Source organism: Gasterosteus aculeatus, chromosome 4, assembly GCF_964276395.1.
Source record: "Gasterosteus aculeatus chromosome 4, fGasAcu3.hap1.1, whole genome shotgun sequence".
Taxonomy (NCBI): Eukaryota; Metazoa; Chordata; class Actinopteri; order Perciformes; family Gasterosteidae; genus Gasterosteus; species Gasterosteus aculeatus.
Window position 1 is genome coordinate 35,120,528 of NC_135691.1, and position 23,442 is coordinate 35,143,969.

The window sequence follows — 23,442 nt, forward strand, 5'->3', positions numbered from 1 at the left end:
CTCCTCCTTTCTCTCCTCCTTTCTCTCCTCCTCCTCCTCCCTCAGCTCTTCCTTCCCTATGCTGCTGAAAACAAAAGCATCAGCACATCCTGCCTGTTTGTTTAGATGTAAACAACGTAGCGTCTCCATCCCTGCGCCCTGATTGGCTGGTGTCCATGTGACGGGTTTGCAGGTCAGAGCTGTGATTGGCTGGTTGAGGACGGAGAGTTTCGTTCTGTCTGCCAACCTTCACGGAGGAGCACTGGTGGCCAGTTACCCCTACGACAACAGCAACGGAGGTCAACACACACACACACGCACACAAACACACACACACACACAACTTTCATATTGAATTGAGTGAGAAACGTTTGACTGGTCCTGTATTTAAATTATAAACCACATTTAAGTGGATTTGTTGTCATATTCTATTTTCAAACTTGGATTGTTTAATTTGGTCCTTTTGAATTTTTCTTTTGAAATGTTGGTAGTTTAGAAAGTCTTCTGTTGGTCTGTGCAGGCAGCGAGCTGGTGGGCGGGGCCAGCATGGCGCCCGACAGCGACGTCTTCGTGCACCTGGCCAAGGCGTACTCGCACAACCACGCCACCATGCACCGGGGCAACCTCTGCAGCGACAGCACCTCCTTCCCGGACGGCGTTACCAACGGTTACCAGTGGTACCCTCTGGCAGGTCAGCCAAATCAGGGAGGAGGAAATGCATTATTTGCAAAGGATTGTGGGTGTTTTAGGAGCGTAGGAGAAACACAAAGTCTGAGAAGACAGGGTATGAAAACATGTGTATGTCGCGTACAACGTGTGTGTGTGTGTGTGTGTGTGTGTGTGTGTGTGTGTGTGTGCGTGTGTGTGCGTGTGTGTGTGTGTGTGTGTGTCTGTGTCTGTGCAGGTGGGATGCAGGACTATAACTACGTGTGGGCTCAGTGTTTGGAGTTGACTCTGGAAGTTTCCTGCTGCAAGTTTCCTCCAGTCGAGCAACTTCCTGCTCTGTGGGCCGAGAACAGGAAGTCCCTACTGGCCTTCATCCAGCAGGTCCACCTGGGTCAGTACCTGTCCACCTGTCTGTCTCTGTGTCCACCTGGGTCACTACCTGTCCACCTGTCTGTCTCTGTGTCCACCTGTCTGTCTCTGTGTCCACTGGGTCATTACCTGTCCACCTGTCTGTCTCTGTGTCCACTGGGTCATTACCTGTCCACCTGTCTGTCTCTGTGTCCACTGGGTCAGTACCTGTCCGTCTGTCCACCTGTCTGTCTCTGTGTCCACCTGGGTCACTACCTGTCCACCTGTCTGTCTCTGTGTCCACTGGGTCAGTACCTGTCCGTCTGTCCACCTGTCTGTCTCTGTGTCCACCTGGGTCACTACCTGTCCACCTGTCTGTCGCTGTGTCCACTGGGTCATTACCTGTCCACCTGTCTGTCGCTGTGTCCACTGGGTCAGTACCTGTCTCTGTGTCCACCTGTCTGTCTCTGTGTCCACTGGGTCAGTACCTGTCCGTCATCGGCCTCTGAACATGTCCGTATAAGTTTCTATCCACCCGATCCAGCATCAATATTTAATAATTGCCTGATGCAACCTGTGTGTCTGTTTGTGTTTCTGTGCACGTGTGCATTTGTGTTCAGGGGTCAAAGGCCGCGTGTTTAATGGCTCCGGCGTGCCAGTCCAGGACGCGGTGGTGGAGGTCAAAGGTCGCAGGAACATGTGTCCTTTCAAAACCGACCGGCACGGAGAATATTACAGACTGCTGCTACCTGGAAATTACAGCTTCACAGTAAACGCACACACGCACACACACACACACACACACACACACACACACACACACACACACACACACACACACACACACACTCTCTCATCTCAGTCTGTGGTAAAAACGTCTCTCTACTTTGGGTCTGTGACTCGAGGGGGCGTATTGAAGGGTCCCGTCTTGAGGACATTCACATGCTAATATAGAAGCGTAGCCTTTAAGCCCCGCCCACTTCCATACCTCATGAAGCCCCCCCCCCACTGGAGGGGCCGTTCACTGCTGCTTGATTCAGTATATTAGCACGTAAATAGCGGTGGCTACAAGTCCGATCTGAGCTAACACAGAGCTAACTAGCTTAGCATAGTAGCAATAACTGGTGTTTCTGCAGCGGTACCGCCGTGCAGTGTGTCACAGTCCGACTCTTCTGATTGACAGGTGACGTACCCGGGTCACGAGGTTTTGACGGAGACGCTGAGCGTGCCGTACGGCCCCGATCGCTACTCTGCCATGAAACACGACTTCCTGTTACGCCGCGTCCCCGCCACCGCCGGGGGGGTCCCGCTCCGCCCCACCTCGGCAAACCTAACCCCACCCTGCAACAACACTCTGCGCCTGGACGGAGGCGGGGCCAACACCGGACCCTCGTGGGCGGGGCTGAGCGCGGGGCTCGCGATGGTGGCGGCGCTACGATCGCTGATTGGCTGAAGAGGAGAAAAAAACGAAAGACTTTGTGAACTTTGCTGCTGAGATTCCCTCCTCGTGTTTAGTCAAATAAGTTATTGGACTGTAAGAAACGCTCATTCTACTGCAGCAAACCCCCTCAGACTCCGGGTACCTGTTGCTTAATACCCCCACTGGGTAGTTGCCCTCTCGAACGCCCCCCCGCTCTGTGCCCGCGCTAAGCAGAAAGCAGCTTGTTCACTGTTACTGTTCATTTGCCTAATGGAAACATAACTACCTGCTGAGTACCTCACGGCTACTACGAGTATATCTGAGTACCTCACGGCTACTACGAGTATATCTGAGTACCTCACGGCTACTACGAGTATATCTGAGTACCTCACGGCTACTACGAGTATATCTGAGTACCTCACGGCTACTACGAGTATATCTGAGTACCTCACGGCTACTACGAGTATATCTGAGTACCTCACGGCTACTACGAGTATATCTGAGTACCTCACGGCTACTACGAGTGCCTCCTTGTGGTTTTGTGCCGATACGTCTGCACACAGCGAGCTGTGTACATCCCCTCGGTGACGAATGCAGTAATAACTATGAGCGTCTCTGCTGAACACGCAGCCTCGTCCTGAGGTCTCTACTCACTTTCCGTCTGCAGGAAGTTCAGAGTTCTTTGTGTGTAAACGGATCACCGGAGGGGAAACGCTGGCAGCATCTAAGCGGTGATACGTCTCATTTGGGGAAGTGGAGCCTGACGATGTCATCTTGCATGTGAGGAGCAGCACTTTATAATTAGCACCCGCAGGGAGTGTTTTTAGAAAGGGGGGGGTCAAACCAGAGGGCGTTGAAATGAAACAAACCCGGTGACACATCAATCTGAGCTCAATGAGGTGCGTTTGATTCATCGTCCGACATGTTTTCATACGGGTGTGTGTGGCTTTTATACATTTATACAAGTTAAATGCTGCTTTATTGTGAAAGGGTATCTTTAGTTCAGTATCAGAGTAAATTCAATACATCCACCAATTTGTCAAAATATATGATAAAATGTTCTGTTGCCCACATTTGTTTACCTCATTGTGAGAACTCAGTGTTTCATCATCCCCCAAACGCAAACAAGGACAAAGCCTTGAAGGTCAAAGGTTAGATTTGAAAAATGAGTATTTTTGAGGAAAGTAGAAAAGTCTCTTATGCTTTGCCCAAAGGTTTGTGAACCACTGGTTAAAATGGGAAACCAGTGAACCGGGAATCAAACCCGTGACCTCAGGCCGTCTTAGTTCACACAGCATCTGTACCCGGTACGCGTATTTATACCCAGTACATGTACACAGATGCGTATCGGGTGGAGAGCGGCTCCGGTGTCGGCCCGTTTTAACAGTGAGGTCAGTGAAGCTCCTTCTCTTCCTCCTCTTCCTCACCAAATATCCATGTGTGTGTTCTACAGTTTGCACAGTGTGATATCGATGACGTACACGTGACACGATACACACGATGTATCAGTGTGTTGCTTCATAACCGACCCGCCGTGCCTGCAATAAACCTGAAACTATCCGACTGAGTGTTTTCTCTGCATCCCGCCGCCGCCCCCTGCTGGCTACGGAGGGAACTACTATCTATCTCTATATATATATATATATATATATATATATGTATATATATACATACATATATATATACACACACATGAATCACATGACAAAAACAGTTATTCGTTCGTCCTTATGTTTATTTAATATATATATATTTATACACAAGCATCAACATATTCTTAATTTAAAGGACAAGTGTCTGTTAAGTCAGAGTCTCTTTGGCACTTGTGGAGGAAGTCTGTAAAACATCTTTTGGAGGACGCCTCGTGGGGGACAGCTCCTGGAAGACACCACCTAGGGGACGCCTTGTGGAGGACGGTTTCTGGATGACAGCTTGCAGATGACATCATATGGGGGAAATCTTCTGGAAGACGCCTCGTGGAGGACTTCCTTCAGAGAACACCCTTTGGAGGACGCCTCGTGTGTGACGCCTACCGGAGGACAGCTTCTGGAGGACGCCTCGTGTGTGACGCCTACCGGAGGACAGCTTCTGGAGGACGCCTCGTGGAGGACTTCCTTCAGAGAACACCCTTTGGAGGACGCCTCGTGTGTGACGCCTACCGGAGGACAGCTTCTGGAGGACGCCTCGTGTGTGACGCCTACCGGAGGACAGCTTCTGGAGGACGCCTCGTGGAGGACTTCCTTCAGAGAACACCCTTTGGAGGACGCCTCGTGTGTGACGCCTACTGGAGGACAGCTTCTGGAGGACGCCTCGTGGAGGACTTCCTTCAGAGAACACCCTTTGGAGGACGCCTCGTGTGTGACGCCTACTGGAGGACAGCTTCTGGAGGACGCCTCGTGGAGGACTTCCTTCAGAGAACACCCTTTGGAGGACGCCTCGTGTGTGACGCCTACCGGAGGACAGCTTCTGGAGGACGCCTCGTGGAGGACTTCCTTCAGAGAACACCCTTTGGAGGACGCCTCGCAGAAGACGCCTTCCGGAGGACATCACGAGGAGGACGTCTCGCTGCGTTCGGTGTGGAGCTTCAAACTTACAGTTCCGTTTAATTCACAACGTCCACTTGGTTGAAAGAGCTACATGAACACACACAGGAAGTGACCTCATCCCGAGAGTCTGCGGTGGCGTTCAGCTCAGTCAGATCCTTCCTGGTTCTCCAGAATCGGATCTGAGGACAAAGACGGAGAAGGATGAGCTTGCTTTTCTATATATATCATGTAGCGCCGTTCTGGCGCCTCGTTTGTTTTGATCCGCCAATAGAGAGAAGAACCCTAGAAGAAGAAGTGGCGCTTAATCACTTTTTAATTACACGACGCTCCTCTGGCTGACTTGACCAGCTGTCTGCACAGAGCAGGTGAACACCCGCCTCCCCCGTCCTCCACCAACCACCAGCCGGCCCCGCCTAGCACGCACTCCCCTCCCCATGTGTGTCACCTGTCAGCGTGCTGCTGATGTTGGGAGGAGACACGCTCAGCACGGCGCTGCCAGATGTTATCCCAGAATGCACCTCTGGACCCCCAACAGAAGGTGAGCTCAGCTCCTGACACACAGACACACAATGAAGATTAAAATGAATACAATTAAAAACTTATATCTTGTAAATTCAATAGTCATTGTGGGCCAATTTGTGCTTTTAATTTGAAAAACTCCAATGCAGGCATGTACTTCCTGACTGCGTACTACCTTGTCTGTGAAGCCGTCCGTCATTGGCTCTGGCGTTCCCGTGACAACGCCCTCCGACCCCTCAAGGAGACTCGTGGCATCGAGCCTTTCCTCCTGGCTCCGCCCCTCCGTCTCCACAACCAGCTGCGGTTGGCCGAGGGGGTTGCAGGAGGCGTGGTCCGAGGGGACCGTCTGGATGATGACGCCGTCGGCGGAGCAGAGGCCGTCCGTCTGAGAAAAACAAGATGAAACAACCAAAACAACAACAACAACAACAACAGGCGCCTCGCGGCCGACGTGGTGGGGAACCCACCGACAGCCCGTGTAGGATGATGTGCTCCTGCGACGGGGGCGAGGGGCCCGTCGTCAGGGTGACCGTGCCGTTGGCGGCCAAGCTGAGCGGGAGCCCCTGGGCGGTGGTCTGCAGGTAGTAGGTCCCCGGGGTGCCGGTGGGCTGCAGGTGGAACGACTGCCGGGAACAAGAGACTCGTTCAGACGGATCTCACGTCGGGACCTTTCATACCTGCATCCGTGCGCCTGCCGCTCACCGGCAGTAACTCGAAGGTCTGCAGGGCGCCGGCGTTCAGCGTGATGGCGTCACCGTCGCCGGCCGCCGTCGAGGAGTCTGAAGCTTGGGGAAGAAGCAGACGTGTCAGACAGGAAGTGAAAGCTCGGGGGGGGGGGGGGGGAACGAGCGGGCGCCGTGGATCCTCACCCAGGTGTGTGATCTGCAGCGGGATCTGCAGCGCCGTCACAGACCCGGGGGCGGGGCCAACACTCTCGTCCAATCGGGTGAGTCGGATCTGGAGCGAAGAGGAGGAGGAGGAGGAGGGGCTACCTGGTCCGGAGGCCACCTGTGAGGACGCCATCAGCTCCTGGAGACCCTTCAGGAGGACTGAGGACGGGGGGGTCATTGATGATCATGGTGTGCGTGTGTGTGTGTGTGTGTGCGTGTGCGTACCGCTGAAGGGGATCTCCTTGTGATTGGCTACTTGTCTCTTGATGCTCCACCACTTGGATCGCAGCCACTGGGGCGAGCGGACGCTGCTCCACCCGCCCGCCAGGTCCTCCCACTTGATCTCGTTCTCGTCCTCCACCTCCAGCTCCGATATCCTGCAGCACATGATGGAGGTCACACACACACACACACACACACACCCACACTGGGTGGGGGGGGGGGGTACCTGCGTACGAGGCCCAGGTCGTCCTCCTTCGTCCACTCGGTGCCCCCGCTGTGCTTCCAGTTCAGGTAGTTGAGCCACTTGGACCGGCACTGCTTCTCTGAGCGCGTGCGGACCTGTTCGGCCACCGTCGCCCAGGACACGCCCCCGGTGACCGCCGACCCCGGCGACGCGCCCGCCATCTCGTACACGACCTCGGCCAGACGCCGCTCCTCCTCCTCGCTCCACTTACCTGTTTGGGGGGGGGCGGGACATGAGGGCGGGTCCAAACGGACTCTCTGGCCGTAGGTCACGCGGGGGGGGGGGGCCTCACCTGTGTTGCAGGTGTCCTTCATCAGGCGGCAGCGGTCTTTGACGGAGGAGGCGCTGCGGCCCAGCGCCCCCCCGATGGTGGCCCAGTCGTTGCCGTGTTTGTCCCTCAGCCTGCAGGAAGGAGTACAGCTTAGAAACGCCGACCTCTCGTCCCTCGGCGCTCCGCGGCGAGTCTCCACTCACGCTTTCAGCTTCTCGATCTCCTCCGCGGTGTACCTGGGGAGAGGGAGGGGGCGGGTTAGTGCGGCCGGTGACCAGAGAGGGTGTGTCTGCCCCCCCCCCCACCCCCAGGGGACTCACTTCCCCACGTGGTTCCGGTTGTCGTACATCCGGAGAACCCGGCGGTACACGGCGAACAGCGGGCGGTTGAGGCCGAGCGCCACGGAGCGGTAGAAGTCCTTCCTCTCCTCCTTGGACATCTCGAAGATGATCTCGGCCGGGTCGTCGATGCCCCGCCCCTGAAGAGAGAGGCCGGTTAGCGGGTTAGCGGGTTAGCTGGCGCTTAGCGGAGGACAGACGCAGACGGGAAGTGACCAACCTTCACGTAGTGATCGATGTTGCTCATCAGGAGGTTGATCTCCTCTTTGGACCACATGCCCTGTTTCCACTTGTGACCTGGAGGACGACCACACGCCATGAATATGAGACTGATGCCGCAGGGGGAGGAGCCTGCTGAGAATAGGGCTGTACCTTTGTTGGCCAGCGTGTCCTTGTCTTCTTTGGTGGTGAACCAGGCCTGACTGACAGGGGCCACGGCGGACTTCTGATCGGCGTCCTCGTCCATCTGCACACGACAAGAGCACAAACACACGAGCTGTGATACACAAACTGGAAGCACTGTGTAGGTCAGTGGGTGCACGTCCTCCGTTAGCCAATCAAATCCCGCAGTGCGTTGTCATCCATTCATCTCATTCAAGGCTCCTACAAAGAAGGGAGGGTTCTGGCGCCCCCTGTGGAGCGGCGTGGTAGTGTCGTGGCTCAGATCTTTCCACGGTGGACCTGCAGGACGAGGAGCACTAAGGAGACACTCCGGAGGACCAGAAAGAGGAGCCGTGTCCGCACCTGAATCCGAGCGACTCCGTCCTCAGAGAGATCCCCGTCCGCCGAGGCCGTCATGGTCACCTCGAAGCCTTCGTCGCTCGCCGACACTGCGGGGCAAGAGAACCGTTAGCGGCTGAGCGTCGGCGGGACCCTCGCTGGCCGAGAGGCCCCGCTGTGGTTTGAGGGGACGTCAGTGAGGTGGGAGGAGTCTCACTCGGTAGGGTGACGGCGGAGAACTGAGGCGCCAGCGAGTCGCCCTGGTCCTCAGCAGAGAGGCGGAGCTTCTTCTGGAAAGGCTCCGAGTCCTCATCTACGCGCACACACACACACACACACACACACACACACGCACGCACAACTTACTGTAACTATTAAGTGAAAAATCTACTCATCACAACCCATTTGTCCTCATTAGAAATAAAGAAAATCAAATAAAAATAATTCTTACAATTACAATTTTGAAAAATGGGAGGACAAAGAGATGATTAGAAAATGAAAATGAATATTCTCTGAGATTGAATTGTAATTTTAACGATCGAGGGTGTTTTGATGTTATTTTATGAACATGAGAACACGTATCTTAAATGTGAACTTAAATGTGAACTTAAATGTGAACTTAAATGTGAACTTAAATGTGAACTTAAATGTGAACTTAAGTGTCGTCTTCTCCCCCAGCTGGGGCTGTTAGTCCATTATTAGTTGTACCCACGCCGGCCTCTGAGCCGATGGGTTCCCGACGCGGTCCTGACGGAGGCGCTATAGATCGGGTACCCACCGTGGGGGGGGCCGGGCAGGACGGGGCTCCCTTGGCCCTCCCGAGTCGGGTTGACGGACTCGGCGGCTTCGTCCTCGTCCTCTGAACTCATCGTCCGCCGGCTGAGGAATCGAACACACAGACCGCTCTCTGCCTCATGGGAACCTTTCAAATAGCAGTGCGTTGTTAATATTTTCATTCTCCAGTAAGAAATGAATTCAGTGATTAGCTTCGAGCATGACACAGCGCTTGATAACAAAGTGGTTATTTTAGGGAATATGAACCGATTCAATATTTACTCATGAAATTATGAATGAGTGAAAACCAGGCATTGTTTTTTTTAACTATATTTATTCAAATGGTCATATATGTTTATTTAATTAAAGTAAGAAATATTACGTTTATCTTAGTTATGAAGTTTTAGAAAGTAATTATAGTGTCAAATGTAGAGTGTCTCTCGAGTATCTCATTGAAGAACAGCTTGTCAAAGTAACTTCATGATGCCACCACAGGAAAACAGAAAAACACTAAATTGTTTATTGTTTGTTCGGTCACTTGCTAAAAAAAATCCTCCCGAACTCCCTTAACAAACAAGACGGGATCCACAAACATGGACGTTATTTCAGTAGAAATGTGTATTTCTGTCCAGCTGAACGACCGGTGCAATTTGTCCAAAATGAGTCAAACGTGTGGCCCGCGGGCCTGTTAGCGGCCACGCGCACCTCAGCTGCAGCGCGACATAAGAAGCGTGTTTGTTGACCAGTAAGCAGGAGGACGCGGAATGTGCGTGTTTCTACATGGAGTCCGGCACAGTGACCCACGGGTCGCTACTCGGACCTCCGTCGAAGCCGCGGGGCCGACGGCGGGGATGTAAACGCTCACTGGAGCGTCAGAACACAAATACACGGCGCGTCCACGCATTTTTTTTAACGTGAAGTTTTAACGTTAAATCGCGTTGCCAGGAGACGGAAGGCATCCGCGCCATTCGGTGTGGAGCTCTGGTGCTAACCCGTTAGCATCGTCCGAGCTAACCGGCCAAATGAAAGACAGAAACATCTCCGGCGCCATGTTCGCCGACAAGATGCGGCCCGCGGCGTCCACTCGGCTCCTCCGACGGTTCGGCCGCCGTTCGTCCGCCCGCGGGCAGAACGCTCGGCCCGCGCCGCCCCGCCGGAGCCCGACCAGCAAACAGAAAGTGAATTTTACGTTTGATTCTGCTACTTACTTCCTGTTTTCGGTCCGGGGACTTGCGAGTTACCAGGATGAAGGTAAGTGCCAGGATGGAGGATCGGCCGAGGCCCGCGGGGTTGCCACATCGGACCGGTGTCCGTAAAACTGGAGGTTCGTACGAGAAATGCATCTTTAGGATTATCAGGAAAATGGGATATTAACACGAAATTAATCAATTTGATTATTGCACAAAAGCTCCGCTCCAATAGCAGAGAAACGCCTACAAGCTGTGTTAGATATGCTATAATAGTTATTCTGTATATATAATCACTGTTTGTGTTATTTCATATGTATGTATATATAACATTTTATTCCACTGTACACCGTTTTTGTTTTTTATTTTATCACTACTATTTATTCACAAAACAACAGACTATTTCAGACTGCAGGTCAACTGATAGTTTTCAGTTTGATTTCATAAACTCACATTTCCACATGAGATAGCTCACATTCATTCATAACATTCTTAGAAATTAATAAAAAATAAAATAAAAATCTCGAGAATGGAAACCTGAAAGATTTAGGGACGTATAGTTCCTATACAGTATATAATAAGTATTTTGAAAACAATATATTTTCAACAAGTAATACGTTGAAGTTAGGTACTGGATGTACTAATACTTTATAACATCCTATTTATAGTTATTTTAATGGAGATAACACATACAGTACAATGCTTTATGAACTTCATACAATTCTTCTATTAAAAAAAGTCACATTCCAAAGTTAATTTAAGTTGAAAACCTACTTACTTGTAATTATTTACAAGCGAAGTTGTGTCAGACCTGGCAACCACAGTCTCCACTTTAAAATCTCTCCGGTTAACAACCTTACTGTTTTGTTTGTTTTTCAATGAAATAACGTCAAATAGATATTGAAATTCTACATTTATTTTGAATATGTTTGGAGCCTGTTCTTAACAATGTCCTTTGGCGACTTTCTGTACGTAAAAGACGGTCGATTTGTTAAATGGATAATAGTTCCGCTCTTGTATCTGCCGGACCAATATCAGCGACGAACCAAACGTTCAAGCTGCAAAAATCGAAATCAAACATTTGAACGAATCTACAGCCGAAAAAATGTCGGAACAACCAGTGAGAGTGTGAGTTTACTTCATGAACACTTCATCCATGTTTCCATCCCGTAAACGTTGATGAGTCCCAGCGAGCATTTTGGGGTTAAAAGACGTTTAAAGACGTCTGTGGCCGACGCGAAATCACGTTGAAAACTGGTCCAAACATAGACTTTCACTTTCAAACCAATTTGCAACGTCGGCCGTAGACTTATTTAAACGTCTTTTCGACCAGAAGCTGCCCGCTGCGTTACGTTACAAGCGGACGGATTAGTAACAAATTGACGTTTTTTTTGCACGTCGATGTTTCACCCACACTTTCGCCGGTTGAGCCCGAATTCAACGTGGAAATGACGCCTTGTGCTCACTGGGGAGAAGAACGAATGTGTGTTTTATTTCTCAATGTGAAGCAAACGCTCTGAAACATCGCTCAAACTGCAACAATGACGCCGAAGCTCCGCTGGACGAGATGAATCATTCAACGTGTTTCATCTGTTACGAGGATCCGCACGCGCGTCTATTACGTCATGAACGCGTGCACTCTTCTGTTACTCCTGCAGCATAAGATGCTTTCAATGTGACACTAACAATGTTCTGTTACGTCTCCTGAACAAACTAAAGTGTCACTGAGGCCCGAGGAGTCTTAAAAGGAGCCGTCTGTCGCTGCCATGTTGGCTCAGTCTCCCGGCCGTAGTTGAATGTGTGTGTGTGTGTGTGTGTGTGTGTGTGTGTGTGTGTGTGTGTGTGCGTGCAGGTTGGCGTGCGGAGACGTCGGGGGCCGGCTGAGCGCCCTGTTCACCCGTGTGCAGAGCATCCAGAAGAAGGCGGGCCCGTTCGATGTGAGCCGCGGGGACGTTGGACATGGGGGACGCCTTTACGGGTGCAGGAAGGCGGCGGTTCTGATTCCAGCGCTGTGATTTTGTTCCCTGGCAGCTGCTGCTGTGCGTCGGCGAGTTCTTCGGGGCGACGCCGGAGGCCGAGGCCGAGTGGCAGCAGTACAAAACCGGAGCCAAGAAAGGTACGAACATCCGGCCACAAACGCTGCACCACTTTTCTAGTCTCCTTTTTGGAGGAATGATTTCTTATTTAAGCGGTGAAAACTCTTCCCTCTGATTGGCTGATGAGGGAATCCGTCTTCCCCTCCTCTGGCCTCTTCAGCTCCCGTCCACACCTACGTCCTGGGGGCGGCGAGCCAGGAGACGGTGCGCAGCTTCCCCGGCGCCGAAGGCTGCGAGCTGGCCGAAAACATCACGTACCTGGGTAAGCCTCAGGAACACAGCGGGGGGGCTCCGCGTCCATCCATTGCCCCCCCCCCCCCCCAATCAAACATCTGTGCGTCTGCAGGGCGGCGCGGCGTGTTCACGGGCATGTCGGGGTTACAGATCGCCTACGTCAGTGGGCGCGAGGCCCTGCAGGAGCCGGCCCCCGCCCACTGCTTCACCTCCAAAGACCTGTCGGCGCTCGTGGCCCCGCTGACCAGCGGCTCCAAGTTCAGAGGGGTGGACGTGCTGCTGACGTGCCAGTGGCCCCGGGGGGTGTGGCAGTACGGGAACGCGCCGGTAACCTCCGCTCACGTTGCCGTTGTTGCTCGCTTTCTTTGTCATTACAAAAGTGTTTCTACCTCGGCGATGAGGAAGGTCCAATTGTTGGTAAATCTTTCTTAAATTTACTTTTGGGACTGCAAAACAATTGCATGTTAATTAATCTTAATATAAATTCAATAAATTGTTCTAAATTAGATTTCATATTCATGGATTTATTGAAGAATGTGAAGAACATGTTCAATGTTTTGTGTCAACAGGTCAAATTCTCACTTAAAATACCTTTTTAAAAGTGTGTGTGTGTGTGTGTGTTTTGCAGGAAGTGAACACGAAGGCCTGCGGCAGCGGCGCCGTCGCCGAGCTCGCCGACCACCTGAAGCCGCGATACCACTTTGCCGCACTAGAGGGCGCTCACTACGAGAGACTCCCCTACAGGTAGGGCCACTCACCTGGAGGTGGATCAGCAGGTTCAAATGTCCAATAATAAGAGTAACATTTTTAACATCTCATGAAACGTGAGCGTCAAACCGCAGAGATCCGATTCCGAGTAAAGAGATAAATCTACAAGAATAAAAGGTTTCCCTGTTTTCCTCTGAAAGGAGCAATTTGAGGTTAATGTCTCATCAAACTCTGGATGTTTGTTTTGTTGTTATATTTTTTTTTGGACTGTTTATATTTATTTGCTAAATGAGCATATGATTAGATTTTCACCTCAGACATAACAGACAGTGAGGTGAGAAGTTATTTATATTAGTGATCTCATTTTTAATTAATTGTAATAATACATTCTTTAAAAAAAATTGTTAAAAAAATCACATCTTGCAGTAAGTGCTTGTTGAATTTGGGAAATTATTATAATTATAAATTATTTTAAAGAAAAATTAAAGTGTGATTGTATAAGTATATGTATGTATGTTTATTTTTATATATATATATATATATATATATATATATATATATATATAAAACTAAATATTTTTGTCACACATTTTTCAAGATTTTCAAGATATCTTTTTTTATTTACCAGGAAAAAAAATATATATTTTTTTTCTGGTAAATAAAAGAAAATATACAAAAATATTTAGTTTGGTTTAATTATTTGTTCATGGTTTTCTGGTAAATTACCCCAGAAATACTGGAGTGTTTCACCTGTAAATGTATAGGGGAAAATTTCATTTAAATATGGGATTTAATTTTTTGCAAATCTGGTAATTTTCAGGACATCTTGATGAAAAGAATGTTTCTTCTGCAAATAAACTATTATTGTAATATTCATAATAAATCGTTTATTATCTGATTATAGCCCTCTGTTCATAAGTGTTCCTCTTGGTGTTTTCCAGGAATCATGTAATTCTCCAGGAGAACGCTCAACACGTGAGCCGCTTCATCGCGCTCGCCGCCGTCAACAACCCCGCCAAGAAGAAGGTGTGTCTGCCTGGAAAGCACAGACGGCAGAACCTGCTTGAGACTTTCCACGTTTTTAAGTCAGACTTCAAAAACCTCTGCCGCCCAACGTGTGTCACCACCTCATCCTGACCCGTCTGTCTGTCCCTCTGTCGGTCTGTCTGTCCGCCTCTCTGCAGTATTTGTACGCCTTCAACATCGTCCCGATGAAGACCATGGATCCTTCAGAGCTGGTGAAGCAGCCGCAGGACGTCACAGAAAACCCCTACAGGCGCTCCACCAAGGAGAGGGCGGAGCGACTGAAGACGAGCCTCGGCTCCACCCAGGAGGAGGTACAGAGAGACTCTGTGTTCCATGTCAGCCACATTGTTTCTTGTATTACATTTATAAGTTGTATAAGTGTCGCAATAGTCCAGCTGAACTCAAAGATGAGCTGATTAGAGTTTGATGGTCACCGTGACAACAACACTTCTCTGACCACAACTGTGCCCATTATGTTGAGAATCGTCCTTCCTGTTTGTCCGTTCAGGAGCCGGTCAATCAGTTCTTCTTTGACCTGAGTAAGAAGCAGGGGGCGGGGTTTAGAGGCCGCGGAAGGAAGCGATCCCCAGACGGCGAAGGAGGACGAGATGGGCGTCCCGATGGACAAAACAAGCAGCCCCGCAGGCCCCGTGAGTCGCCCCCCCCCTTATGTGATTTTATTAGTTACTTTAATGTATTTTGCATCCTTAAACTTTATTCAAACCAATAGGGTGGCGGAACTTTGCAGCAGTGTTGATGTAATACTCATCTCAGCCACAAGGGGCTCAAGTCACCCGTTTTAAAGTTAAACTATTTTATCTGCTTACATTAACAAAGTTACATTAATATGAAGATATACTTACACGTCTGAGATGTACTAATATTCATCTCCCGCCTCATTTAGCTTCCTTTTAATATAAAAGGGTTTTGTTTGAGACTTCTACTTCTTGTTGCCGTGTGCAGCTCAGGCGTCTGGTCCCTGCTGGTTCTGCCTGGCCAGCCCTCAGGTGGAGAAACACCTGGTCATCAGCATCGGCACCCACGTGAGTTCACACCTGAGATGTTTGTGAGCGGATCCGAGGGAGGAGAGCGAGGCTGAGCCCTTGGTTTGTTTGTTCCAGTGTTACCTGGCTCTGGCCAAAGGCAGCCTGACCGCTCGGCACATGCTGATCCTCCCCATCGGCCACTACCAGTCGGTGGTGGAGCTGGGCTCCGAGGTTCTGGAGGAGATGGAGCGCTACAAGGCGGCGCTGAAGAGCTTCTACCAGAGCCGAGGAGAGCGTTGCGTGCTGTTTGAGAGGAACTACAGGAGCCAACACCTGCAGCTGCAGGTGTGTGTGTGTGTGTGTGTGTGTGTGTGGGGGGGGGGCTCACAATAAGCTGCTAGATGAACATTCACAGGAAGCTTCATCCCACCATGATCCGATCCTCAGGATGTAGTCTGTGTGCTGCGTTGCTCAAACTGGCAGGTGTCTCTATTATTTTGTACACCCCGCACGTTCAGGTGGTCCCGGTACCGCTGGCCCGCTGCACCACGGAGGACATCAAGGAGGCCTTCATGGTGCAGGCCCAGGAGCAACAGATGGAGCTGATGGAGATCCCTGAGCACACTGACCTCAAACAGGTGAACACCCCCTCCCCCCCCCCCCCCACACACACACACACACACACACACACACCTGGATCCCACAGCAGAGTCTGAGGTTACTGTGTCTGGGCTCAGATTGCTCCTCCTGGGACACCGTACTTCTACGTGGAGCTGGACTCGGGAGAGAAGCTCTACTACCGCATCCAGAAGCACTTCCCCCTGCAGTTTGGAAGGTGAGACCTTCTTCACCTACTTCCAAAATACCATCTGAAACGTGTAGTACACATCTGGGGCGTCTGGCGTGTGTGTGTGTGATTTTTATGTGCATGTGTGTGCGCATGTAGGGAGGTCCTGGCCAGCGAGGTGTTGCTGAACATCCCGACTCGAGCCGACTGGAGGGAGTGCAAACAGAGCAGAGAGGAGGAGGAGGACAGCTGCAAGCAGCTGAGGGACGACTTCCAGCCCTACGACTTCGCCTGGGAGGACTGACACGCACGCACACACCAACACACACACTTTCTACTGAATCGTCTGTATTTAACGACTGTTTTGCATCGTCTCGCCCCACTGCGCTATGATTAGCTAGTACTGCTGAGATTCTGTGATGTAATTGGTTGATTTGTGTGTGAACACATTAAGTTTGTATTTTGTAAAAGAGCTCCAATTAAACTCTTATTTTGTGTTTCTTAATTCATGTTATTCATTATTAGCATTTAGTTCAGAAATTGGTACTTTTTCGTCTTGAGATTGAAGCGTGAAATGGAAAATATCTGATGAAGACCTCAGTCAAAGTCCCACTGACAGTTGTAACAATTATAATACTTAAATACCTTTTCCTATACGTTTTCAAAGTACAAAAATGCTAATTTAAGTTTTGCACCTAGAATTTAGTATTTTGTTTAAATTTTTCTTTGCACATTTGCGATCATGTATTTCTGTTATTTGTCATTCGTCTGTATAAAATCGTTTAAGGGGGCTGAGGTGGGAAACCAGCACTGCGCATGCGCGAGAAATCAAGAGCACCGCGTGGCGGTGTCGTCATTAAGCTGACATGTTATTTGAAACTTACGATCAAAAAGTTTGATTATCCTTTGAAAGTATCTCATTTAATCACCCGGAGGAGTGGCGCGTCAGTTAAACAAAGAGCACGGTGAGCGTTAGCTCGCTTCAACTGTACGTTAGCGTTAGCTAGCTTCAACTGTACGTTAGCGTTAGCTCGCTTCAACTGTACGTTAGCGTTAGCTCGCTTCAACTGTACGTTAGCGTTAGCTCGCTTCAACTGTACGTTAGCGTTAGCTAGCGTCAACTGTACGTTAGCGTTAGCTAGCTTTGCGGTGAAACACGGCGAACGGTAGCGGAACGTGACGTCACATTCAAACAACGGGGAACCAGCAGCGACCTGCGGGGGACGCGTGAGTCTACGCTCGGCTCACATGCGTAAAGTTAAACTGAACTTCTCCACTTATCTCTTAAAAAAACAGTAAGGCCAATAAGCATCACAGTTAGCGCGCGGGAACTTCAAAATAAGAGCCTCGTTCCAGTAATACATACTGTAATCATATATCACCAATTACCAATAAATGTAAGTAAAGGAGTGAACAAAATGTATACATTTTATGAATAACTTTAAAAACTAAGAATAACAGCATTCAAACTGTCACAACAATCACTTTTATTGAACACACTGCAGCCTTTAAAATGGACCGGGAAGTGGAATAAACACTCAAAAGCGTTTAAACTAGAACTAAACATCATAACTTGATTGCATCACGACATTCTTCAGATTCAGCTTCGTGTTCCTAATAAACATGTTCTTCGTAGAACGTGTTACTTGTATTCAAATGTAAACCGTGTCGAGGTGTGGAGGCTGGCGTTAAGAAGTACACTCACTCAGGTTCTTTACTCTCGTATTTCTCTGCTAACGTACTCACTTTTTGGCAGAACATGGGATACTGTAAGTACACAACTAAACATGCATGGACATTTTTATATACTGTAGTATTGGTACTTTTACTATTAAGATGGCCTTCACTGTTTTAATGGTACAGCTGGATTGTTTTATGGTATTTTCCTCTTAAATTTGTTTTTACTGCATTTTACGTGCCCGCTGCTTATGAGTCTGATGTTAATTTTGCTGTGTATGAACATTATCTCCGGTCTAAGGTGCATTTCTTTCTGTGATGTGTTGGTACCCGAAGCAGGAAGCAGAAGTCTTAAGAAATCCATCTGGATGATCAGGACTCGTCCCGCGAGCAGCACCTGCACATTTGGATGTTGTTATTTCGACACTTGGCCCGCTTAAAAGTTCAGCGTTAAAGTCCGTCCCTACGTTGTGTTAAACATCTCATTCCTCAAAGTCCTCCCGAATACTTTCATAAAGTTCCATAAACCTGTCAGGCAATATGAAGACAACGCCTCGAAACAAGCTAAATATTTAAGGTTGTGAATGTCTATTTCCCAGAGTGTGTATGAGAGGCATGAACGCTGATGAATCTGTGGATGTTTGTTAACGGGAATAAAAGCAACAGATGATAAGAGAAGACATTCCTCTGGACTGGTACCTCTGGCTGAGCTGGAAGCAGCGTTGCTCCTCACGCGAACTCCTGCGCCTCTTCATCCTCGAACGTCTCCATTTGAACGGTTTTAATTCCATCCGTGGATGTTTGCAGTTCTGTCAGTGGCAGAAGGTGAATGTTTTAACCAATATGTTCCTCTCTTTAGCTAACCAATCGATAGCATCGGTATTATCTATCCATCAGGTGACCTTTGGCTTTGATTTAAACCATTTATATATATTTGAATGACTCTTTTCAGTATTTAAATCTGTTTGAATAATTTACTATTTAAACTTTCTTTTTGTATCGATATTTTACAACTTTTTATCTGTTTGAGCCGACACGTTGATCCATTCATCCATTACTGTATATTTAACTGTTAGCTCATCCTTCTGACTCTGGGGGGGTCAGACCCCAGCCAAATGAATACAGGTCTAAATAGTGTTTTAAATGACGTATCTCCGTGGGGGGGTTGGTGCTCTGAGCCCGGGGGTCCCAGATGAAGCTCCGGGCCTCTTTCTGGCGCCGACACGGGAAGCAGCCGGCCCTGAGCGCTGCTCTGTGATCAGATTAGGACGGCGTCTTTCCAGCGCTTCGGTCCGCCGGCTGCTGTTTATTGGCTCATCTGGATCTTCCTCCCGTTGATGCATAAACTGATACGTGGGTCGGCCATTAAATATGACACCTTATTGTTGCTTTAGTGGGTCTCATTCGAGTTGTTTCTTGGGCTTCAGCACATACATGAGCTGACATTTCGTCATGCTATGGCTGGACCAAGGTTTTTAATAATTACGGTCATTACATGTGAGAGCACAGACATTATTAATGACTGCTGATAATTAGTGTTTCTGTTGTTAGCATGCTAACATGAGCTAATGGCCCAAACAAGAGAGGACGTCACCATGGGAAGCTTTTACGTTTCCAAACGTCAATGTGGTTTTGTAACATTTCTTCATATTCTTGTATAAACACTTTGGATTCGGAGCGCCGCCCAATAAACAAACATTTATTATACAAATAGGTTTCCAACAGCTGTTTGCCGCTCGCCACCCGGGAGGCTTCACCGCCCCGGCAAGAGAAACACGGGCACCTTTTCATTAATATGGCGGAATGTTTGGAGATTAAAGAGGCCGGCAGGTAGTGAGCCACCTGCTGTCAGCGCTACAAGGACCCCTTTGTTTACCCCCCCAACATGTGAGGGCATCGGCGCCGTCGAACAGACAACATTGATTCTTCCTGCCTCTTCCGTGTCCCTCGTAAACATGCTAACACGTGACATGTGACCAACGAAAGTACTTCTACCTTTTACCACTAGGAAAACGCATAAATACCACATGAAAAAAACACTCCATTACAAAGAAATCATGAAAATGTCATTGTGATAATGTACATAATATGTCCATCCATCCATCCATTGTCAAACCGCTTATCCTGCACACAGGGTCGCGGGGGGGCTGGAGTCCATCCCAGCCAACTTCGGGCGATAGACAGGGTACATCCTGGATTGGTCGCCAGCCAATCGCAGGGCCACACAGAGACAGACAACCATTCACACTCACATTCACACATCTACGGGCAATTTAAAGTCCCCAATTAACCTGATCCCCAGGGCATGTCTTTGGACTGTGGGAGGAAGCCGGAGAACCCAGAGAGAACCCACGCAGACACGGGGAGAACATGCAGACTCCACACAGAAAGGCCACTGGGCGGAATCGAACCCAGGACCTTCTTGCTGTGAGGCGACAGTGCTAACCACCACGCCACCGTGCCGCCCATTACATAATATGTTTATTTACTAATTGTCATGACAGCAGATGGACACCTTGTGTGCTACATTGGATTAGTGATGAGTAAATGTAGTGAGGAAAAGTCCCAAATGTCCCAAATGTCCCTCTGAGGTGCTCTAAAGCCGCACTGGTCCCTGGCTGCGTTCCTCTCCAGTAAACTCAGTGTTTGACGGCCGATCGCAGGCGAAATGTGGGAAACGAGTCGGCGGTGATGTGACGGGAGATAGAAGCCACTTAAATCCTCCCGAAACAGGAAGAGGCGCCGCCCCGGCGTCGTGATGATGAAAGCAGCTCCCCTTTGGAAACACATTCATCCACACTTCCTGCCCCCAACGGCACACTTCCTCCCCACAATCTCCTGCCTTCAGCTCTCCGATGGGTCCGCGGCGCCGTGGACAATGTGATTGATTGTCATAAATTGATGGAAATTCCCTCCACGCTGGATTCCGTGAGAGAAAGGAAAACTTTCTGCTGTTTGAGTGATTTATTTTAGCCACTGATTCCAGCTCATTTCCCTCCTTTTCTTACTAATCTGTCGGATGCAAACGTGCCCAAACAACAGGGAAAAGAACCGCCGGGAGACCCAGACCCACTAAACGCTTCCCACGGGCCTGAAGGAGTACGGCACAAGATCCCACGGGACTCCGTCCTACTTCTATTTGGAGGAAACTGCAACTCCCATGATGCCCGAATGTGTAGATGAGCAGCTGATCAACACGTTGACGCGTCCACAGGAAAGGTAATAATATGTAATAAGTAGCTTATATACTCAAACAGCCACACGTCGTGTGAGGAAACGCAGCCGTGTTACAGAATCCATCGGCACGTCTGCTGGTTGGTCTCTGGAGAAGATGACCCCCCCCCCACAGAGCCCCATGTAAAGCAACAGGTGCTGGTTTCACACACTCATTGTTCTTCATATCAAAGCAACAGTTGAATGTCTCACATTACATTTTGTGATGGCTCTCTGGAAGCCAAAGTGAGCAAATAATCACGTGTGTTAAATCAAAATAAATACACTGTTGCCACTTTAATTATCCTCCATGAATAATAAATAAACATCTGTTGCAGCCGTAGTACCTTTGTGTGACTGAAACATCTGCATGTCTGACAGATGTGTTTTAACTGTTTTGAGACTCTTGACACATCAAATCTCCCCCTGGGGGAGAAACCCTCAGAGCCCGTAGATTACATGATCATACCTCCCCTCGATGCGTTGGTCTTCTGGGGGCTCCTCATGGGGGGGGGGGCTCCTCAGGACGCGAGCGGGATGTGCGTGCTGTTTCCCGGGGGCGGGTCGGAGAGGCGCGGCGCCTGCAGGCGGGACAGCAGCGTGGAGCGCCGCAGGCTGCTGTCCGAGTCCTGCAGGCGCATCGTGCCGGCGAGCCGGCGGCAGCACGGGAGGTCCGACAGCAGGTGGCCGCTGAACACCATGTAGATCCAGGGGTTGCAGCAGCTGTTAAGGCTGGCCAGCAGGGCGGTGAGCGTCACCGTGGTGCTCTCCGAGTCTGCAGGGAGACGAGCGCGCGCGCACACACGCACACAGACCGTGTTAATCAGTATCACTAATCTACAAAACATAAATAGAGCACTTTTGTTTTTGTCAATTATTTCTGCATTTGTACAAAAAACAGCAACTTTGAACATTTCAGCGGTTTTTGACACAAAATATTTGACAACGTCTGCGCTCCACGTGGCTGCCCCCCCCCGCCCCCCCCCACTCACCTGCGAAGGAGAAGCTCTTGTCCCACACGGACCACATCTGCACGGTGAAGAACGGCGCCCAGCACACCACGTACGCGAGCACGATCACGAACGTCATCTTCACCGTGCGTAATTTGGCGCGCGAGATGTTGCCCACGCCGCTGACCGAGCTGCGGCTCAGGGCCCCGGTCCCGGGGGCCTCCGCGGGCCTCCTCCGGGTCTTGTACTTGAGGTTCCTCCAGATGGTGCGGCAGATGAGCCCGTAGCAGAACACCAGCACGGCCGCCGGCACGAGGAAGATCCCGACCGTCATCCAGGTGATGTAGGCGCGCAGCCCCCACGGCTCCACGAAGTGGCCCCAGCAGTCGTAGACGCCCGAGCCCGGGTGCACCTCGCTCATGGAGAAGATGAAGTACTGCGGGAGGCTGAGCGCCAGGCTGCACGCCCAGCTGGAGCCGATCATCACGTGCGCACGGCGCGTGGGCTGCTGCAGCGTCTGCAGCGGGTGGCAGATGGCGATGTAGCGGTCCACGGTCATCATCACCATCATGTAGGTGGAGGCGAACATGCCCATCACCTGCAGGTGCTTCACCACGCGGCACAGCGGGTCCGGCCCCGAGAAGCGGAAGGTGACCTCCCAGCACAGCTGCGGCAGCACCTGGAAGAAGGCCACCACCAGGTCCGCGAGGCTCAGGTGCCTCATGAACAGGTGCACGCGCGACGGCTTCCTGCGGGTCCTGCGCATGGCCAGCAGCACGCTGACGTTGCCCGCCACCGCCGCCACGAACGCGACGCTGAGGACGGTGATCTCCAGCTTGGCCACCTCCTCGTTCCGCCCGAACGGGTCGGTGCCGTTCCCCCCGCCGAGGGCCCCGGGCCCCTCGCTACAGTCCCCTCCCGTGGCGTTGCAGGAGCTCTCCGAGGGGAACAGCATGGTGGCGCACGGAGCTCTGGGGTGCACGCCCGTGCGCTCCCGTCGGTACCGGAACACCGTGGCGGTCCAAGTCCTCGGTCACCCCGACGTGAGAGAAACCCGGTCCGACGTCACACCGAATAAACATTGAATCCACAGGTTCCGTCCCGCCAGGTTCGAGCCCGAGCTCCGCTGCTGCGGATCCTGCTTCTTTTAAAGGCTCCTACCCCCCTCCCTCCTCTTCCTCTTCCTCTTCCTCTTCCCCTCCCACCACGCGCACACGCACACATACCACAACCTCTCACGCGCACTTTCTCTTTCCCCACATGAAGTGAAGCCTGAAAGCTGTCAGGAAAAAGGGTACTTTTAACCCTGAATCTAAATTAAACACATTTATACTTTCACTCGTGTGTGTTTTAACTTTATTTAGATTAAATGTATTTAACTATTTTTATGTAATTTACTTAAATCACCAAAAGTTAAATCAATAAAAGATTTGAGAGAATTCACCATTAAAGAATCTTATTTTTTGGGGGGGTTCAGCTGATCAATTAATCAGCTTCTAAATTCCACAGCAGACTCGTTGATGAAGGAACATTCAGGATGCATCTCATTAGCATCAAATTACCGCCCTCAGGCAAATATTGATTTAACCTTCTCTCCATTCTGCCCGTGTGTGTGTGTGTGTGTGTGTGTGTGTGTGTGTG

The 23,442-nt window shown here is 50.2% G+C and overlaps 4 protein-coding genes across 10 annotated transcripts in view; 2 read left to right on the plus strand and 2 right to left on the minus strand.

Moving 5' to 3' along the window:
* Positions 1-3,973, plus strand: part of cpm (carboxypeptidase M) — a 12,855-nt gene extending 8,882 nt beyond the window's left edge. The window contains exons 5-9 of the mRNA XM_078101980.1: positions 173-278; positions 500-670; positions 884-1,036; positions 1,614-1,762; positions 2,177-3,973. Of these exons, the coding sequence (XP_077958106.1) occupies positions 173-278; positions 500-670; positions 884-1,036; positions 1,614-1,762; positions 2,177-2,446 (849 nt within the window). The 3' untranslated portion in view covers positions 2,447-3,973. The remainder of the gene's footprint in view (positions 1-172; positions 279-499; positions 671-883; positions 1,037-1,613; positions 1,763-2,176) is intronic.
* Positions 3,974-4,133: 160 nt separating this feature from the next.
* Positions 4,134-10,255, minus strand: dmtf1 (cyclin D binding myb-like transcription factor 1). Of its 2 annotated transcripts, none has more exons than XM_078100747.1 (17): positions 10,146-10,255; positions 8,942-9,085; positions 8,381-8,476; positions 8,188-8,273; positions 7,816-7,909; positions 7,664-7,740; positions 7,426-7,583; positions 7,309-7,341; positions 7,127-7,236; positions 6,817-7,045; positions 6,594-6,745; positions 6,348-6,527; positions 6,181-6,263; positions 5,946-6,101; positions 5,654-5,863; positions 5,405-5,510; positions 4,134-5,138 (listed from the first exon to the last, which is right to left on the minus strand). In XM_078100747.1, the coding sequence occupies exons 1-17, from the start codon at positions 10,234-10,236 to the stop codon at positions 5,104-5,106; spliced, it is 2,040 nt and encodes a 679-aa protein (XP_077956873.1). In that variant the 5' UTR covers positions 10,237-10,255; the 3' UTR covers positions 4,134-5,103. The 2 variants fall into 2 exon arrangements, with proteins under 2 accessions (XP_077956873.1, XP_077956874.1); XM_078100748.1 differs by having other exon boundaries at positions 9,930-10,156.
* On the plus strand, positions 9,635-16,466 carry cwf19l1 (CWF19 like cell cycle control factor 1). Of its 4 annotated transcripts, none has more exons than XM_078100753.1 (14): positions 9,635-10,261; positions 11,977-12,061; positions 12,156-12,240; positions 12,348-12,482; positions 12,567-12,781; positions 13,083-13,198; positions 14,104-14,188; positions 14,347-14,499; positions 14,697-14,838; positions 15,152-15,231; positions 15,310-15,519; positions 15,693-15,812; positions 15,912-16,009; positions 16,121-16,466. In XM_078100753.1, exons 5-14 carry the CDS (start codon positions 12,590-12,592, stop codon positions 16,263-16,265), a joined length of 1,341 nt encoding a protein of 446 aa, XP_077956879.1. In that variant the 5' UTR covers positions 9,635-10,261; positions 11,977-12,061; positions 12,156-12,240; positions 12,348-12,482; positions 12,567-12,589; the 3' UTR covers positions 16,266-16,466. The 4 variants fall into 4 exon arrangements, with proteins under 4 accessions (XP_077956879.1, XP_077956878.1, XP_040030290.2 ...); XM_078100752.1 differs by having other exon boundaries at positions 10,135-10,261; positions 12,381-12,482; XM_040174356.2 differs by lacking the exon at positions 9,635-10,261 and adding an exon at positions 10,945-11,252 and having other exon boundaries at positions 12,381-12,482.
* Positions 16,467-17,431: 965 nt separating this feature from the next.
* LOC120817806 (arg8-vasotocin receptor-like) lies at positions 17,432-23,006 on the minus strand. Of its 3 annotated transcripts, XR_013467338.1 has the most exons (4): positions 21,844-22,971; positions 21,321-21,626; positions 18,338-18,447; positions 17,432-18,035 (listed from the first exon to the last, which is right to left on the minus strand). XR_013467338.1 is itself a non-coding variant. In XM_078100756.1 (2 exons), the coding sequence occupies exons 1-2, from the start codon at positions 22,754-22,756 to the stop codon at positions 21,373-21,375; spliced, it is 1,167 nt and encodes a 388-aa protein (XP_077956882.1). In that variant the 5' UTR covers positions 22,757-23,006; the 3' UTR covers positions 20,108-21,372. The 3 variants fall into 3 exon arrangements, 1 of the variants encoding a protein (XP_077956882.1); XR_013467339.1 differs by having other exon boundaries at positions 17,432-18,447; positions 21,844-23,002; XM_078100756.1 differs by lacking the exons at positions 17,432-18,035; positions 18,338-18,447 and having other exon boundaries at positions 20,108-21,626; positions 21,844-23,006.
* Positions 23,007-23,442: the final 436 nt, after the last annotated feature.

Coding starts and splice junctions, on each gene's coding strand:
- dmtf1 (XM_078100747.1), bottom strand. CDS start 10,236: ATGTGGCAACCCCGCGGGCCTCGGCCGATCCTCCATCCTGGCACTTAC. Junction 7,910..8,187: donor ACGGAGTCGCTCGGATTCAG/GTGCGGACACGG, acceptor TGTCGTGTGCAG/ATGGACGAGGACGCCGATCA. Junction 7,237..7,308: donor GAGATCGAGAAGCTGAAAGC/GTGAGTGGAGAC, acceptor TCCTTCCTGCAG/GCTGAGGGACAAACACGGCA.
- cwf19l1 (XM_078100750.1), top strand. CDS start 11,230: ATGTCGGAACAACCAGTGAGAGT. Junction 12,241..12,347: donor CAAAACCGGAGCCAAGAAAG/GTACGAACATCC, acceptor TTGGCTGATGAG/GGAATCCGTCTTCCCCTCCT. Junction 14,500..14,696: donor TCGGCTCCACCCAGGAGGAG/GTACAGAGAGAC, acceptor TTGTCCGTTCAG/GAGCCGGTCAATCAGTTCTT.
- LOC120817806 (XM_078100756.1), bottom strand. CDS start 22,756: ATGCTGTTCCCCTCGGAGAGCTCCTGCAACGCCACGGGAGGGGACTGT. Junction 21,627..21,843: donor CAAGAGCTTCTCCTTCGCAG/GTGAGTGGGGGG, acceptor GTCTCCCTGCAG/ACTCGGAGAGCACCACGGTG.